The 16,192-nt window shown below is 43.5% G+C and overlaps 1 protein-coding gene across 7 annotated transcripts in view; it reads right to left on the bottom strand.

Annotated features, from left to right (window-relative positions):
• The window catches only part of EPAS1 (endothelial PAS domain protein 1), a 202,220-nt gene that overhangs the window by 28,976 nt on the left and 157,052 nt on the right, over positions 1-16,192 (bottom strand). For all 7 annotated transcript variants that reach the window (XM_084828985.1, XM_084828986.1, XM_084828989.1 and 4 more), the window contains one exon: positions 10,925-11,031. In XM_084828985.1, the coding sequence (XP_084685111.1) occupies positions 10,925-11,031 (107 nt within the window). The remainder of the gene's footprint in view (positions 1-10,924; positions 11,032-16,192) is intronic.

Genomic DNA, 16,192 nt, shown 5'->3' with positions numbered 1-16,192 from the left:
TTGGAGAAATCCGTAATGGAATCAAATGAGTTCAGATTTCTATGAATCCGACCCATGGATTCTGCAGCAGACTGGCTTTTCCTGAATCACACCAGTTCTGTGGACTTGCAGACTGGGTTTTTTACTTTCTGGAATTTTATGCAAATCTAGTTGTAGAAAAATACATAAAATTAAAAAACCAGCTGAAAATATGCATTTCCCCCATAGGCTAAAGCATGAAAATGCACACGTGGGGTGCACATTTTTTGGAGTGGGAATTTGTGCATTTTTGCAAGTGTGAATTTGGGCAAATTCAGAAAATTGGAAAAAATCCAATTCTTCCAATGAGCAGATGACAGAATGAAAGGCACCTGACAATCCATAAATCTGCAGACAGAACGGATTTTACAAAATCTGTACATCCCTACTTGGACCCCAGTCCCCAAACCCGTTTGGGTTGATTTGCACCCAGTTATTTAGTCTGCTTTTCTGCACATGAAAGGTCTGACTTATGGTACCATTATACAAACAGTGGATTGGAACCCTGGCTGTGACTGGCCATTTGTGTAATCTACAAAGTGCTTCTGCAATGCCTTTAATTGTATCTCTCTCTCTTTGGTTGCTGAAGTTTTGCATTAAAAATCATCCTGCTCTTAATTTATTTTGGAATATTATTTTTGGATTACCAGATTACTTGTCTGCAGGGCGGGGGAGGAATCAAAAGGTTTTGTCTGAAGATCATTTTAGCGAAGGGGTTCTGCAGTGTCTGTGAAACATTATTACACTGGCTTCCTAATAATCAGCTTGTCAATAAGGAGTCATAATGAGAGTTGCCTGTTACATTATCAAACACTTTTTATTGCTTTCATCTTTTTTAAAAAACAAAAACAAATCACATTATGTTCTATTACAACGAAGAGTGGCTGCACCCTTCTTTTAAAGTCATATTGAGGGAGGATGCGATGGGGAAACAGGTTTCCCAATTTGGACCAGCTGCAGGGTGGCTACTAGGGTGGCCATCTGTCTTACTTTACAGAGGGCAATCCTCTAATTGAAGAGCTGACGGAGAACAGTAATCTGTTTGGAGGCGTCCTCTGTTTGAAGGGCTGAACAATTCATGTACAGTTTAAAGAGAAAGAACCATAAGAAAAAGGGAGAGCAGGAGCCTTGAAGCTGCCCATGGACAGCAGGTTGAACAGGTTCACAGGTCACCTGTTTGGCAGGTCACCTGTTTGGCAGGTCACCTGTTTGGCAGGTCACCTGTTCACTGTCTTCTCCAATATGGTGAGATGTATTATATTTCTATTTAAATTATAGTAATGTTTTACTTAGGGATGTACGAATCAGGAAAATTCAATCTTGCCAAAGTTCTCCAAATTCCATCATGAAGCTCATTCGGACTTGAGTCCGTATCAGATTGTGAGTTTTTTTTCCTTTTCCCATGAAAATCTGTGTGTGTTTTCGTGCAAATTTTTCCAAATGTACACCTCAATGCGTGCATCTTTGAAATGTATGCATTCTTCTCCCTTTGATTAAAGCATAGTTGTGTGCATTTTTCAAAAGTATGCATTTTTTTCATGCACATTTCCCAAATACATGCATGCTGTCAGATGCATTGTTTTTGGTCCGTGATTCACATTGCAAGCTCAGAAATGTATGGACTTCAGCCACAGAGTGCGTCCTAGTCTGTGTTTGGGCCAGAAGGTACAAACTGGGTAAATCCTGATCAAAAATGAACTGAAACGAATTTCTCATACATCCCTAGTTTTGCTAATTCTATAATTTAGGGCTTCCCAGTGATGGAGCTCATCAACTCAGGAATAGCAATAGATAGAAATATATACATTTATATTTTACATACAAAATTGAAAATATTTTATATATATTTTCTATTCCTCAGTTGAATTGGGGTGGGGGAGAAACGAGATAACATAAAAGAGATCTGCAACCAGTTTTTCCAATGTTTCTTTTTTTTCTTAATAGCACCTGCAGCCCCCACACTGCCAACTTGATAGGGGCCATGTTGCTGGGTATGTTTAACCCCTTCCTCCCTCTTCCAACTGAAATTGCCCCATCCCAAAATGCTGCTTATAGATTCACTGGGGGAAAACAGGTTCAATACAGGTGCCTGTCTTTTCCCCTCAGCTTCAGCAACTTTTGATTGGGAAAATGGTGGTGGGGAAGGGGTTAAAACCTCATCCCCCAGTGCCACTACCATAATCCCACATCCATGGTTGCTTTTAGATCTTGGGCACTGGGAGGTTCCAACATGGATCTCCCAAGTGCTGTGTAGTTTGGACCTTAGGGAGAAACTGAGCAATTGTTTTTACCTCATCTTGATTAACATTTGGTAGAGCCACCAGTTGTCAGGAAAAAAAATGCCTCAAGGGCCGTTCCACCTCTGGCTTATATGCCATATTACTCTAAATCACATATAGGCAAACCGCCTTTTCCCCTCAAGGGGCTACATCAAGAAGTCACACCATTTTGCTGCAAATGTGCAACCTGGGACACACAGGCCACATGCGGCCCTCAGAAGCCTTCTGTGCAGCCCCCAAATTACTGTGGCTGCCTCTGTCACCAAATCCCCTCCCCCCCGATACGCTTGCTGCTGCTGCAATTATACTGGGGAAGACAGTATGTGCGGGAAGCCATCCTGGTGTGCCATCTTCCCCAGCGCTATTGCGCTCCTCCTAACAGCTCACTGAACAGCTGTTGGCAGCCCCCCCCAGGAGTGCAATTTAAATGGGGAAGACAGCACCTGGGGATGTCTCCCCTTGCACAGCATTTCCCTCAATACTCTTGTGTTCCCTCCTGACAGCCTGCCCAACAGCTGTTTGGCGGACTATCAGGACCACGATTTAAATGGTGAAGAAGCTCACAGTGAGAGTCATCCCCCTGTGCAGCCTTCCCCATTTAAATTATATGCCTCCCCACTGCTGAGCTAATTGGCACTGGGGGGTGGGGGGAAAGGCACAAATGATCTCAGTGCGCAGGGAGGGGAAGTTTAAACCTCCCCATCCCTGCACGCTCATACGTGGCAGGGAGAGTGGGGGAGTGTCTGGGTGTATGTGTGTGTGAATGCATGTATGTATGTTTGAGAGGGGAGCAGGGGGAAAGCTGTGTGTGTTCACCTGTGCATGCGTATGTGCTTGCCTGAATATATATATGTGCACAAATGTGTGTCTGTGTGTGTGTGTGTGTGTGCACGTACCCCAACCCACCACCCCTTTCTGCATGAAGCCCTTGTGTGCAAAAACCTTGCCCACCCCTGTTCTAAATAAGCCATGGCCCTAAAATTTAATCTGCCATTTAATTGGATTATTTGGCCTCTGTCATTGGATTCCCCCCCGCACTCTCTCTTAAGAAATGCTGACCTTTTAAATATTTTAAAAGTACAAAAAAAATAAGTTAAAACAGTTTACTAAAGACTTGAAAATGATTCTCCGTTAAGATGAATGGCAGGATTCAGTGGGAACAGGAACAAATCCAAAATGGAAATTATACTACCACATTAATTATGGAGTATAATTAATTGCAGTCTACAATTCTACAGCACATCATCAGGGCACATTATGTAACAAGACAAAGTCTCTCTCTCTCTCTCTCTCTGTCTCTCTCTCACCCCATAGGTTGTAAGGAGTTATGCATGCCAGCTCTGCCAAATTAAATCCCATTCTTGCATTTGATGACTAGTGACTACCAATTAAGTCTCATGAACTGTATAGAATTTTTAGATTTGAAGCAAAGAATGAAAACGATGCTGCAGCTTATTTCAGAACAATGCCATTACCCCATCACAAGACAATGATATAGTACTGCAAAATTGCAGCAAGCTCTAACTTGGCAGTAAAACCAAGGGCAGAGTGTTATATTTGTAGACATTTTAGGTATTTTCTACAAACCATTCATTATTTTTGAGGCTTCTGTAATTTAAAAAAATATATCCAGCTGTAAACAACCATACATTTTTTCAGAGTTGGAGAAAATAGGGTTGACAGACTATAATCTTCCCAAGGATATAGATATTTAGAATAAGAAATTATATTTTCCATATTTAGTTCAGTATTGAATTTTGACCGTTTCACACAGAAATCCTATGCCAACTTACCTGAGAGTAAGCCCCACTGAATTCAGTGGGGCTTACTTCTGAACAAACGTGCATGGGATTGCACCATTAAGTGTTTCCATGTTAGTTATTAGCTTGTCCGTGGATGCACAGTGTAGGTCTTGGGCAATTCTTTCTCTCTCTTTTTGCTGTAATTTCCCATCTGTATAGACTAATAGAAATCTACCTCATAAGGTTGTTGGGGAGGGGGATATCTAAAGCTATGAAATGTAGAGATTCTAACAGCAATCCTACTCTACAGTTATGGCGGGGGGGGGGATATTGCTGGTGGAGCAACCGCCACATCCTCTGCCCTGCTGTTTTGCTGTGGGCAGGGCAGGAGGTCCTCCCCCACCCCTGGGGCTTTTCTTCTTCCTTCCCTTTGATTACGATGGGAGGGAATTAAACAGTGTAGGCTGGTGGTTCCCATGTCAGTGGGGCAGTAAATATGGTCCAGGTTTCAGTCAGAGAACTCTAAAGGAGCTATCCAAGGTGCAAAGCATGGCATTTTAATGGCATTTTCTCATCCATCCTTCCAGTAGTTAGAAGAGGGATAGAAAGGGAACGAAAAATACTCCGGGTGAATGACTGGCTACGAAGGTGGTGCCGACGAGAGAGATTTGGATTCTGGGACCACGGGCTATACTTACTGGAAGATGGGCTGTTGGCTAGGGATGGGTTGCACCTCACAAAGGCTGGGAAGAATGTGTTTGGCCACAGCATGAAGAACTTCATCAGGAGGGCTTTAAACTGAATCCTACGGGGAAGGGAGATGTAATGTTGGGGGTAACAATGGACGTAGGCGCATGCACTGCAATGGAGAGAACAGCGCTGATAGCGCCCAATAATAGTCTTCAGACACATGTAGGAAGAAAGCCAGACTATGAAGCACATGGTCTTCGATGTCTATATACTAATGCCAGAGTATGGGAAACAAACAGAACGAACTTGAACTCTTAATACAGGAGGGAAATTATGACTTGATAGGTATAACTGAGACTTGGTGGGATGACTCTCATGACTGGAATACAGCAGTTGAAGGATATAACTTGTTCAAAAAGAACAGGAGGAACAGAAAGGGAGGCGGGGTTGCACTGTATGTGAAAAATACATATCTCTGCACAGAAATACAGGAGGAGGAGCTTGGTAGCCCCATCGAGAGCATCTGGGTTGAAATAAATGGAGCAAAGAATAAAAGGAACCTGGTGGTTGGAGTCTACTACCGGCCACCCAATCAAGGAGAAGACAAGGATGAAACTTTTGAAAATCAAATAGCCAATGTTTTAAGGAAGCATGATGTAGTAGTAATGGGGGACTTCAATTTCCCCGATATTTGTTGGGAGACAAATTCTGCAAAACATGGCCCCTCCAGGAAATTCCTGACTTGTGTGGCGGATAACTTCCTCCTACAGAAAGTAGAGGAAGGAACTAGAGGATCGGCTATCCTTGACTTGATCCTAACCAACAGAGATGACTTAGTGGATAAAGTAGCAGTTACAGGAACTCTGGGGGAAAGCGACCATGTTGTACTTGAGTTCTTGGTTCTAAGGGAAGCAAAAGCCGAGTGTAGTCAAACGCGTACCCTGGATTTTAGGAAAGCTGATTTTCATAAACTCAGAACAATGATCAGTAAGGTCCCATGGCAAGCAATGCTAGCGAGAAAAGGAGTCCAAGATGGGTGGGAACTTTTAAAAAAGGAAATTCTCAAGGCACAATCACAAACAATTCCAACAAGAAGAAAAGGTGGAAGACAACAGAAGAAGCCAATGTGGCTTCACAAAAAGCTTAGGGATGACCTGAAAACAAAAAAGGACACATATAGGAAGTGGAAAGAAGGCCAAGTAACAAAGGAAGAGTACAGGCAGGTAGCACAGAATTGCAGGGATGGCGTCAGGAAGGCTAAAGCGGAGAACGAGGTGAGGTTAGCGAGGGATGCTAAAAACAACAAAAAGGCTTTCTTCAGCTACGTGCATAGTAAAAGGCAGAGGAAAGAAATGGTTGTTCAGCTATTAAATAAGGATGGCAAAATGATAACAGAGGACAAAGAAAAGGCAGAGGTGCTCAATTCCTACTTTGGCTCAGTCTTCTCCCAAAAGAGGGTCTATGACCCCCCTGGCAAAGGCGAAGTACAGGCTGAAGGGGCAGGATTGCAGCTTGAGATCGACAGGCATATGGTCAAGGAACACCTCATTACTTTGAATGAGTTCAAATCTTCAGGGCCAGATGAACTGCATCCTAGAGTCATAAAGGAACTGGCAGAAGAGCTCTCAGAACCGCTGTCTATTCTCTTTGAGAAATCATGGAGGACCGGGGAAGTGCCAGATGACTGGAGGAGGGCTAACGTTGTCCCTATCTTCAAAAAGGGTAAAAAGGAGGAACCTGGGAACTACAGACCAGTCAGTCTGACATCAATCCCTGGGAAAATTCTGGAGCAGATCATAAAGCAATCCATCTGGAAGCACCTTGACAACAATGCAGTGATTACTCGAAGCCAACATGGATTTGTCAAAAACAAGTCCTGCCAGACAAATCTGATCTCATTTTTTGATCAAGTCACCTCCCTTGTAGACCGTGGGAATGCTGTAGACATCATATACCTCGACTTCAGCAAAGCTTTCGACAAAGTGCCCCATGATATCCTGATGAGCAAACTAGCTCGAAGTGGGCTAGATGAAACAACGATCATGTGGATCCACAGTTGGCTACAGAATCGGACCCAAAGAGTGCTTATCAATGGGACCTTCTCAAGCTGGGGAGAGGTAACGAGTGGGGTACCGCAGGGCTCAGTCCTGGGCCCAGTGCTCTTCAATATTTTTATTAATGACTTGGAGGAGGAGGTGCAGGGAATGCTGATCAAATTTGCAGATGACACAAAATTGGGAGGGATAGCTAATACTTTGGAAGACAGAAACAAAATTCAAAGTGATCTGGATAGACTGGAGTGCTGGGCAGAAAACAACAGAATGGCATTTAATAGGGACAAATGCCAAGTTCTGCACCTAGGAAAAAGAAACCAAATGCACAGTTACAAGATGGGGGATACGTGGCTCAACCACACTACGAGCGAGAAGGATCTTGGAATTGTCGTCGATCACAAGCTGAATATGAGCCAACAATGTGATGTGGCTGCAAAAAAGGCAAATGCTATTTTGGGCTGCATTCATAGAAGCATCGCTTCCAAATCCCGGGAAGTACTAGTTCCCCTCTACTCAGCACTGGTTAGGCCTCATCTGGAGTACTGTGTCCAGTTCTGGGCACCACACTTTAAGAAGGATGCAGACAAGCTGGAGAGGGTTCAAAGGAGGGCAACAAAGATGATCAGGGGACTGGAAACAAAGCCCTATGAAGAGAGACTGAAAGAACTGGGCATGTTTAGCCTTGAGAAGAGAAGACTGAGGGGAGATATGATAGCGCTCTTCAAGTACTTGAAAGGTTGTCACAGAGAAGAAGGCCAGGATCTCTTCTCGATCATCCCAGAGTGCAGGACACGGAATAATGGGCTCAAGTTACAGGAAGCCAGATTCCGACTGAACATCAGGAAAAACTTCCTGAGTGTCAGAGCAATACGGCAATGGAACCAATTACCTGGGGAGGTGGTGGGCTCTCCCACACTGGAGGCCTTCAAGACGAGGCTGGACAGCCATTTGTCAGGGATGCTCTGACTTGGATTCCTGCATTGAGCAGGGGGTTGGACTCGATGGCCTTGTAGGCCCCTTCCAACCCTACTATTCTATGATTCTATGATTCAAAGCAGGGTAAGTGCTTTAGAGTTCTGGCTGAAACCCGGAGCGGATTCACTGCCCCACATCAGGGCCACCAGCCTCCAATGGAATGAAGTACAGCAGCCCCATGTCTGTTGTAGGGTTGTGCCATATCCGTGGGCAGCCTGAGGAAATGAAGAGACTTTGGATGTTGTTTGGATCCAGCAGCCTACCCCTGCCACACTGCATTTCCCCCAGCAGAACATTGGCAGCAGAATATCTACACCAGCAGAGCTTCCCATCAGTGTGTGTGTGTGTGTGTGTGGGGGGGTTCTGAGGGTGTGTCATCCCAGCGTTCCCCAGTCTCTGCCAGCAGAGCAGCACTTATACTGCTTCTTATGACTCCACCTGGCTTTCGGCTGGAACTTGGCTTGTACCCTTAAACCGTAATCCTACGAACGCCTCCTTGGGAGTAAATCTCTTTGACCTTGGTGGATCTTACTTCCAGGTAAGCATGTGCTATACACACAACTCACCAATGCAAAAATAATTATGCTCGTACAATATCTTGTCTTCTTGTGTTCCAGCAGTACTTAATGCTGTCTGCTTCTGCTCATGTGAACACGAGCTAGGGTTACACATGGCGGTTCTTATGCTGTTTGTTGCTGACGATGGGGAGGATAATTAGAACAAATGAGCAAAGTTGATCCCTTTTCCAAGAGATGCTATTCTGCTAATTAGATTTCATTAAATGTACCACAGGGATTTTTTCCCCATATCCCATAATAAATCTTTTGGAGAGAATAGCTAACTCTTATCTATTTTTTACCTAGCTTAATGCAACTGTCTTGTTCTTAGCATAAATTACTGAAGAACTGATTGCATGGAAGCAGAATATGGGCTGACCGGCATTCGGACATTTTGCAGAGTGACAATACATAGCCATGAAGTGCTTACCATCTATTTTTAGACAATGCACAACATGTTACTGTGAACACAATAGAAAAGGAACTAAGAGAGTAAGCAGAAGGGGAGGAACAAGGATAAAAGTAGGCCAGTACAGCTGCAATCGTATACCCACTTAGCTGGGAGCAAGCCCCATTGAACTCAATAGGGCTTATTTTTGAGTAGAGTAGACATGTGTAGGACTGCACTGGGTCAGTTTTGAAATTCTCTTCTACTACTTCATCTGAATTTGTGAGATCTACCTATCATCTATCGATTGATCGATCGATCTATCTATCTAAAAGTCACACAGTTAGGGGGCAATCCTGTGTATATTTAAACAGAAATAAGCCCTACAACTCCCAGCATTCCCCAGCTGGCTGGGGAATGCTGGGAGTTGTAGGACGTATTTCTATCTGAACATGCATAGGGCCGCACACTTAATTTGTTTGCTGCTCTAAATATGCAAGAATAATGGCAGGAGGGCAAAAAGGGGATCCAATAGGGGTGGTGTCCTTTGGTCAGTTTGGTATCCTATACCAAATAATTTAATATGACCTCATAAAATGTTGAGAATCCTGCTAGATAGTCATCCTTTAACACAGGAGGTAGGAAATGTGATGCCCATGGGCACCAATGTGCCCTAGACACATCCTTGGTGCCTAGCAAGGTGTCCTACCCCTCCCATTTAAAAACAAAACATATTTCTTACAGGCAGCTGGGATCACTGTGAAATAGGTTTCTGTTGGTGCTGAAAACTGTGGGTTCAAAGGAGATGTCTAGTGTGTTGGGGCTCAGGCCCCATATCTGCCTTGAAATCAGTCCTTTGGGCAGTTTACTTGTCCTTTACCATGCCTCCCCTGGCAGCCATTTTGTGCTGGTGCCTAAGACAGTTTCTCAAATTGTCATATGGGCCCATGACACAAGAACCTTGTCTACCCCTGTTTTAACAGAATCTCCAATTCTCCCCTCCCACACCTCTCAATAAATGTGGCTCCAAGGTCCACCAGGCTGCCTGCTACACACACCTGAATTCCCCACCTGCCTTCTCCTGTTTCCTGACCGTTAGTTGCTGCTATGGTTCCATCTCTTCCTTCACCCTTTGTTGTGAATTCCAAAGAATTATTGGAAGGGGAAAATCTTTTTCACCTGCTGTTAGTATTTCTTACATTTGTATCTCATTCTCTCTTCAAGGAGTTCTGGTTATTATATTCAAGGTATTTCCTGTTTCAGCAAAATGAAGTTCCCAAGTATGAAGTAAAAGCAGCAAAGAACCTTGTGGTGCCTCAAAGACTAACAGATTTATGGCAGCATAAGCTTTTGAGGATTAAAAACCACTTGATGCATGAAGCGTTATTCTCAGCTGGCAGATGTGTGTATGCGTGTCTATAAGTGTGTGTATGTGTGTTTGCACACACGCATATGTGAAGTGTGTGAGAATTAGGGGCAGTGCAAGATGTCCCGCTGCCAGAGGCCTCAGGCTGAAGGGTCCTTCCTCAGAGTGAGGCATTGTGGATGAGGTGGCCACAGTGAGTGCCTATCAGACAGCAAGGTCCTGAGACCAAGACATCGAGTGGGCAACTGCTCCGGAGAACCGCACTGTCCACTTTCCAGCAGGAGAGCAGTTGGCAGGGCTCTCTGGAGCACCCGCCTGCCCTGATGCGGCTGACTGAGGAGTCCTCAGAGTGAGGCATCAGCCAGAATGGCAGCCAACAGGTGGTGCTGGTTGGCGGTGGCTCTCCTGGCAATGGGGGTGGGGCATGTGATCTGCCCTGCCCAATCCATTGTCTGGGGTAGGGGATTCACCCCACCTCATGGGAGGACCAGCCTTGGTGTGGGCGTAGGTGTGTATAAATACCAAATGGTTTAAAGTTTGGCTTCTGCCTTCCTTAGTAATACAGTTGTCATTCATGTGTAACACACTGCCACAAGGATTCACTCCCACCATAAATTTCTCTCGTCTCAATACCATGACAAACCTAGGAAATTTTGCAGTGGTGTCTAGACAAGCCAGGGCCTAAACAGATAGATTGTCACTGAAATGCACTTTCCATTGACCTTCAGGCAACACATTGTGTGATGTGGGCTGAAGTAGTTCATGGGTGTTAAAATCAATTATTCATATTGCCCACTGGATAAATGCACAACTCAAGCTTCTGCCATCTAAATGCAGCTTTAGAGTGTGACTTACAGTTCTGATGACTTTTGGTCATATTCTCAGAGTCCAACGCATGGTAGAATTCGTATGCGGAACGGCCCAGCAGCTCCTCAGGATGGTATCCAACTAATTCGGTTATCCTTGGTTTTTAAAAAATAATAGTATTTTCATTAGATACTAGATTTCAACAACATTGATCTAGAAGTTGTCATTCTGGCAATCGCTTCTGTAAGTATGAAGCCAAGAACATACTGGAGCATTCTCATATTTCCTGGTCTGTGTACAGCTCTCTCTCTCTCTCTCTCTCTCTCTGTTACAGACAAATACAGAAATGTGGACAAATCTGGATATGCCTGGGCAAAATCCAAAAACCTCCACTCTCTTTGAGTATCTCTTGAGTTAATGAATGGAATTTGTACATTTCCAGATTGGAGTGACTGGGCACCTGTTTAAACCTCTAGTCACGCACCCGCAATCCATTTTCTCTTCCGGATTTGCCTGGATTTTCAGCTGCTTCGATGTTAGTCTAGGCCAGCCTTTTCCATCCTGGAATGATGGAAAACACTCCATGTGTTTTGGACTTCAAATTCAATCAGCCCCAGCCAATAGTCAGGAATCCTGGGAGTTACAGTCCAAAACAACTGGAGGGCACCAGGTTGGGGAAGGCTGGTCTAGGCATACCTACATGTGACAAAGATTGAAAGGGGCCTGTAACAAACCTATTTATGATCAAGCACAGAGCCTTCAGTTAAGATCCCATTAACTACCGAGCATACATACATACATACATACATAAATAATATAATATAAATCTATAGGCCACACATACAAATTTATTGCTAGATGATTAGAGCATCAAGTGCTGACTTTCCTGAGCGAATAGGCGAGCACCAAACACCACAAGACAGAACTTTCATATCACCTTCAACTTAAGGCTTTTTCTATATGGTGTCAATCCACACAATCAGCTATCAAGTGTTGAGTAATCCAAGTACGTGCATGTGTAAATTGGACAACATTGTACTACACATGTCATATAAAACAGGTGCTGCCCAGTGCAGCTTAAGACGCTTTTGGCAGATTTGTAACCTGAGCCTAGCAGAAATGCCTGAAGCACCATACAATGACCGTGTAAGCCAGAGTGTTGTAGGTTTGCACTGGCACAGCAGCAGCTTTTTCACATTCTACGAAGTTACTTACTAGTGAATTGAGTCTTAAGAGCTAGGCAAGGGAGCGGGCTTATGATCAAGAGAGGGTATTCATGATTAACTGATCAGATTCAGGAACAAACACTAATCCTGCTTTCACTTGGGCCCATTTCAGAGGCAATGTTCCCAATCTCTTAGCCATGGTTAAGGAATCAGGGTGAATTGTGGGCTCACATATTCCTTCCTTTCCCACTTCCCCTGTTATGTGCAAATGCTTCTCTTCCCTATTCTGAGCTAACCATGGTGCAGTGTTACGCCTGCATCAATTTCTATCATGGTTATATTTACCCAGAGTTTGCAAACCTCTGCAAACCAACTACGTTAGCATTAACATTAGTGCATACATAACACTGCATACATAACACACTGTCTATGGTGAGCTCCGAAAAGAAAGGAGAGGAGGAATTTGCAAACAAGCGTGTAGGGAGCATACCAGTGCAGACTGGCCCTAACCTCTTAATCACGCTTAAGAGATCAGGAAATGTTATATCTACATTGGGCCAGCCATCAACTCACAGCTCTAACCAATTTGACTTGAGACAGCAGGTTGGAACAAAGAAGAAGAAAACTCTAATGCACTTTTGACTTTTGCCCCTTTGGGACTTCCACAGCTTCTATAGTTTTGACTTTCTCAACTAGAATTTATAGTTAGGAATTAGCTCATTGCTTTTGGCATTTCCTTTACTAAAACATTACACAAATAAATGCTAGGCACGATATTAAAATTGTGCCCCCCTCCTTGCCAAAGAGTCAGCTGCTGTAGTTATGCAATAATGTTTCCTAACATAAATTCCATGAACATTTTCACACAGTGACTCTGTTCCTTGCTTCACTGATGTACAAGCAAGTATTGGGTTACAAATAAACGATGCTGTGAAGATCTAGCTTCAAAAATCACAACTGTTTACAGAGGTAACTGGGAAAGAAAGAAAAAAGCCCTATTACTGCTAGTATGTATACTGTATCAAAATGATTACTGTACATTGTCATTAAAAGCCTCTTCTCAGAATTTCAGGATAACCTTGTTATAGTTTGTCTAGTTGTGATCGTATCTAATTCAGGAGTTCATATCACATCATCTGTATACCATAATTGGATGACATCTTTAATAAAAACCCTGCAAAACGAAAAGGCTACAATGCGTGTATCGTTCCCCCCACCCCCTGCCTTGAACTTCATCCCTTCCAATTGACATTAACCTTACAAAGCCAGGAAATACAACCTTAGAACAAACACACAGCCTCCTCTGCCTGCAAGCACGTAATTGCCATTATCACTAATGACGGCAGCACTGTATTCTCACAAGGATTCTGACTTCTGTGCTGCCGTGGAAGGGTCTGGCTCTTCTCCCCCCACCCTCCATTTCATGCAGTGTTTATTTTATCCTACACTGACTGCATTGGAGTTGTATCAGCAAAAAGTAAGAAATCACATTCCCATTTACTAGAAGAGTAGTCACGCGCCTTTTTATATGTTACGTTTTCTAGATACACACCTAAGGTGCTAAATAGCTGTGATAACGAAAGACCCAGGTCTTAGAAAGCAGGTCTGCTACCCACTTAAACCGGGAGGGGGGCATCTACAGTGGAGGGGTGGCAGGCTCTGAGAGAAAAAGTATGGGGGCAAACGCAAGCAGGTGGGGCTTGTGAGAGAAAGATCCAGCAACCCTCTCCTGCCTGCATCTAGGCTGTGCCATTCATGTCTAGTTAGCCCTTAAGATGTTTTAACACAGGGTGTTGAACCTTAGGTCTGTGGGCCAAATCTGGCCCTCTGAAGTTCCCCAGGTAGCCATATCCCCTTCCCTAGCTCGATCAATTTCCCCCAACCATTGATTGTTTGGTGGTTTTCCAATTTTTGCACATTTTTCCCCATTCTAAAAGACTAAAATGCCTCTCCTAAGGCTAAACTCCTGGCAATAAGAGCTTCAAGATAAAATGTGATGGTATTTTGGCCCTGCCCTTTTTGTTGTTGGCTCCAACCTATCACTAGAATACGAGCTTCTCTGAAATTGAACTTGGCCCTCTAAGTGAAGGAGGTCTGACACCCCTCTTTTAAAGGTACACCTAAAAATGTAAAGAGTTGATGCAGTGATCATAAGTTTGCAAGCATATCAGGGAATTATTAGCGATGGCTCTGAGTTGAGTGAACATTGGGGTGTATGGACTGTGTAAAATCTGCTCAGTTTGTCAGTTTCACAGATTGTCAGGCGCCTTTTGTTCCGTCGTCCACTCACAGACAGATGCGAACTTCTTTTTTTCGTCATGTGGAAAAATTAGTATGTAACATTTAGTGTATTGTCCCCCATTCCATTCAACTTTTCCTCAGCAGAAACTTGCATATTTTCCTACGAATAAATATGTGTAAATTTTGGGAAAGTAAAAAAAAATTCCGAAAGTCCATGGACTCTTGAGTGGCCTGAGGGGGTCGCTCCACAGCGGATTCTGCAGGTCGGATTCTTAGAAATCCAAGCTCGTTTTAGCCTGTCTCGAATTTTTCCAGCATCCCTAGTGGCTACCCTGAATTTGCCATTTTATCATCCATGAAATAGCCTGAACCACAGCAAAGACAAATTTCTTGCAGCATCTCTCAAAATAAGTCATTTACCTGAATGGAGAGCTCTTCAGCCCCATTCTAATTTTGTTTACTTAGCAGTAAATTCCACTAATTTAAGCAGGGCTTACTTCTAAGTAAGGATGCTTAGGATTGCAGCTTTGTAGTTAAGAGCTGTCTTCATGTTATGCATGATGCTTAAACAGATAGTACAAGTGAGACCTAGAGATGGGCAAATCAGTCTATGTCTGGTCAGTGACAATCTTGCAAGTGTTCATTCCTAAGTCCGTTGTGTCCTGTTTCCACATTAAAGTGTGATAAAAAAACACAGTTCCAAGAACATTAATTTAAAAATACTTATTTCTGAACGTCTTTTCTCACAAAATACACATTTCTAAACATATTTTATCTGAACGTACACATTTTTGAAAGTATTCTAATGTAAAATACACATTTGGATTCACTTTGGTACATTTTTGGAGATGCAGTGTAAAATTTGCAGACGTGTGAAATGCGAAGGAATTATGTTCTGATCTGCACATTAGTCTGGGAGTGCAGATCAGGTCACTTCACATCGGAATTCACAAAGATCGAATTCCTCAAACATCCCTATTGGGATGCTGCAATAAAATGTTGCAGTGTGGAATGTACCCTCAGGGTTCCAGCAAACCAGCCATGCATTCTTTCAGGGTATTCCATTCCTTTCCCACCCACTATCTCCAACAGTCATTCACCATGTTCAACCCCCATTGGGCTGTCTTAGGGGTCCCTCTGCCCCCTACCATAGAGTTTTTCCCCCCCGAAGCCTGCTGATACCTTCGGAATGGGCAGTGCTGTCTTGGCTTCACAAGGATCCACACTTGGAGAATGAGTTTACTATGCTTCTCAGCTGCTTGCTGGAGGTTTGGGGCTGCTGCTATTAACAAGTCGGTTAGAGCATGTGAATTTAAACCAATTTAGGTTTTATATGGCTATGTCCATGTTAAAATTTTCAGATACAGGAGTCGCTTGCATGCCTGCAAACAAGGGGGAAAATAACATATCATAACAACCAGGTCTGGCTTATTAGGAGGCCTGAGGGGCTCTGAATTCCAAAATGACCTTGGGCCCGATGGCAAGACAGGTATCAGGGGTCACGAACATGGTACCCGTGGGCATCTACAATGGCACCCATAAAGGGGTTCCCAATGTGGTGCTGCAGGCTCCCCACAAAACTTTTTTTTTATTCCTTTTTAAAATATACGAACATGGATTTGTATGAAATGCATTCAACTTTCTAGCAATTATACATCGGCTGCATCAAAAGTGGACCAAATATCCAAATGAGTATCCACTTGAAGGTGATATCTATATACCACGCGTTCAAATATTGAAAACTTTGTAAGGTCCTCAATCCATTGCATTATAGGAGGTGAGTGTTTATCCTTCCAGTGTTGTAATCAGTCTTTTAGCTGCCAAGAGGGCACAGAGAATCCATTTACACTGACCATTTGTTAATTTACATGAGGCAGGTAAACAATTTAAAATAGTTCGTACGTTAGTG

The sequence above is a fragment of the Heloderma suspectum genome, chromosome 1 (genome assembly GCF_057233095.1).
Source record: "Heloderma suspectum isolate Gila_16-S chromosome 1, 16-S_ref, whole genome shotgun sequence".
In the NCBI taxonomy this organism is placed as follows: Eukaryota; Metazoa; Chordata; class Lepidosauria; order Squamata; family Helodermatidae; genus Heloderma; species Heloderma suspectum.
The sequence above is the reverse complement of the archived record's forward strand: the minus strand, read 5'-3'. Positions and strand labels throughout refer to the sequence as shown.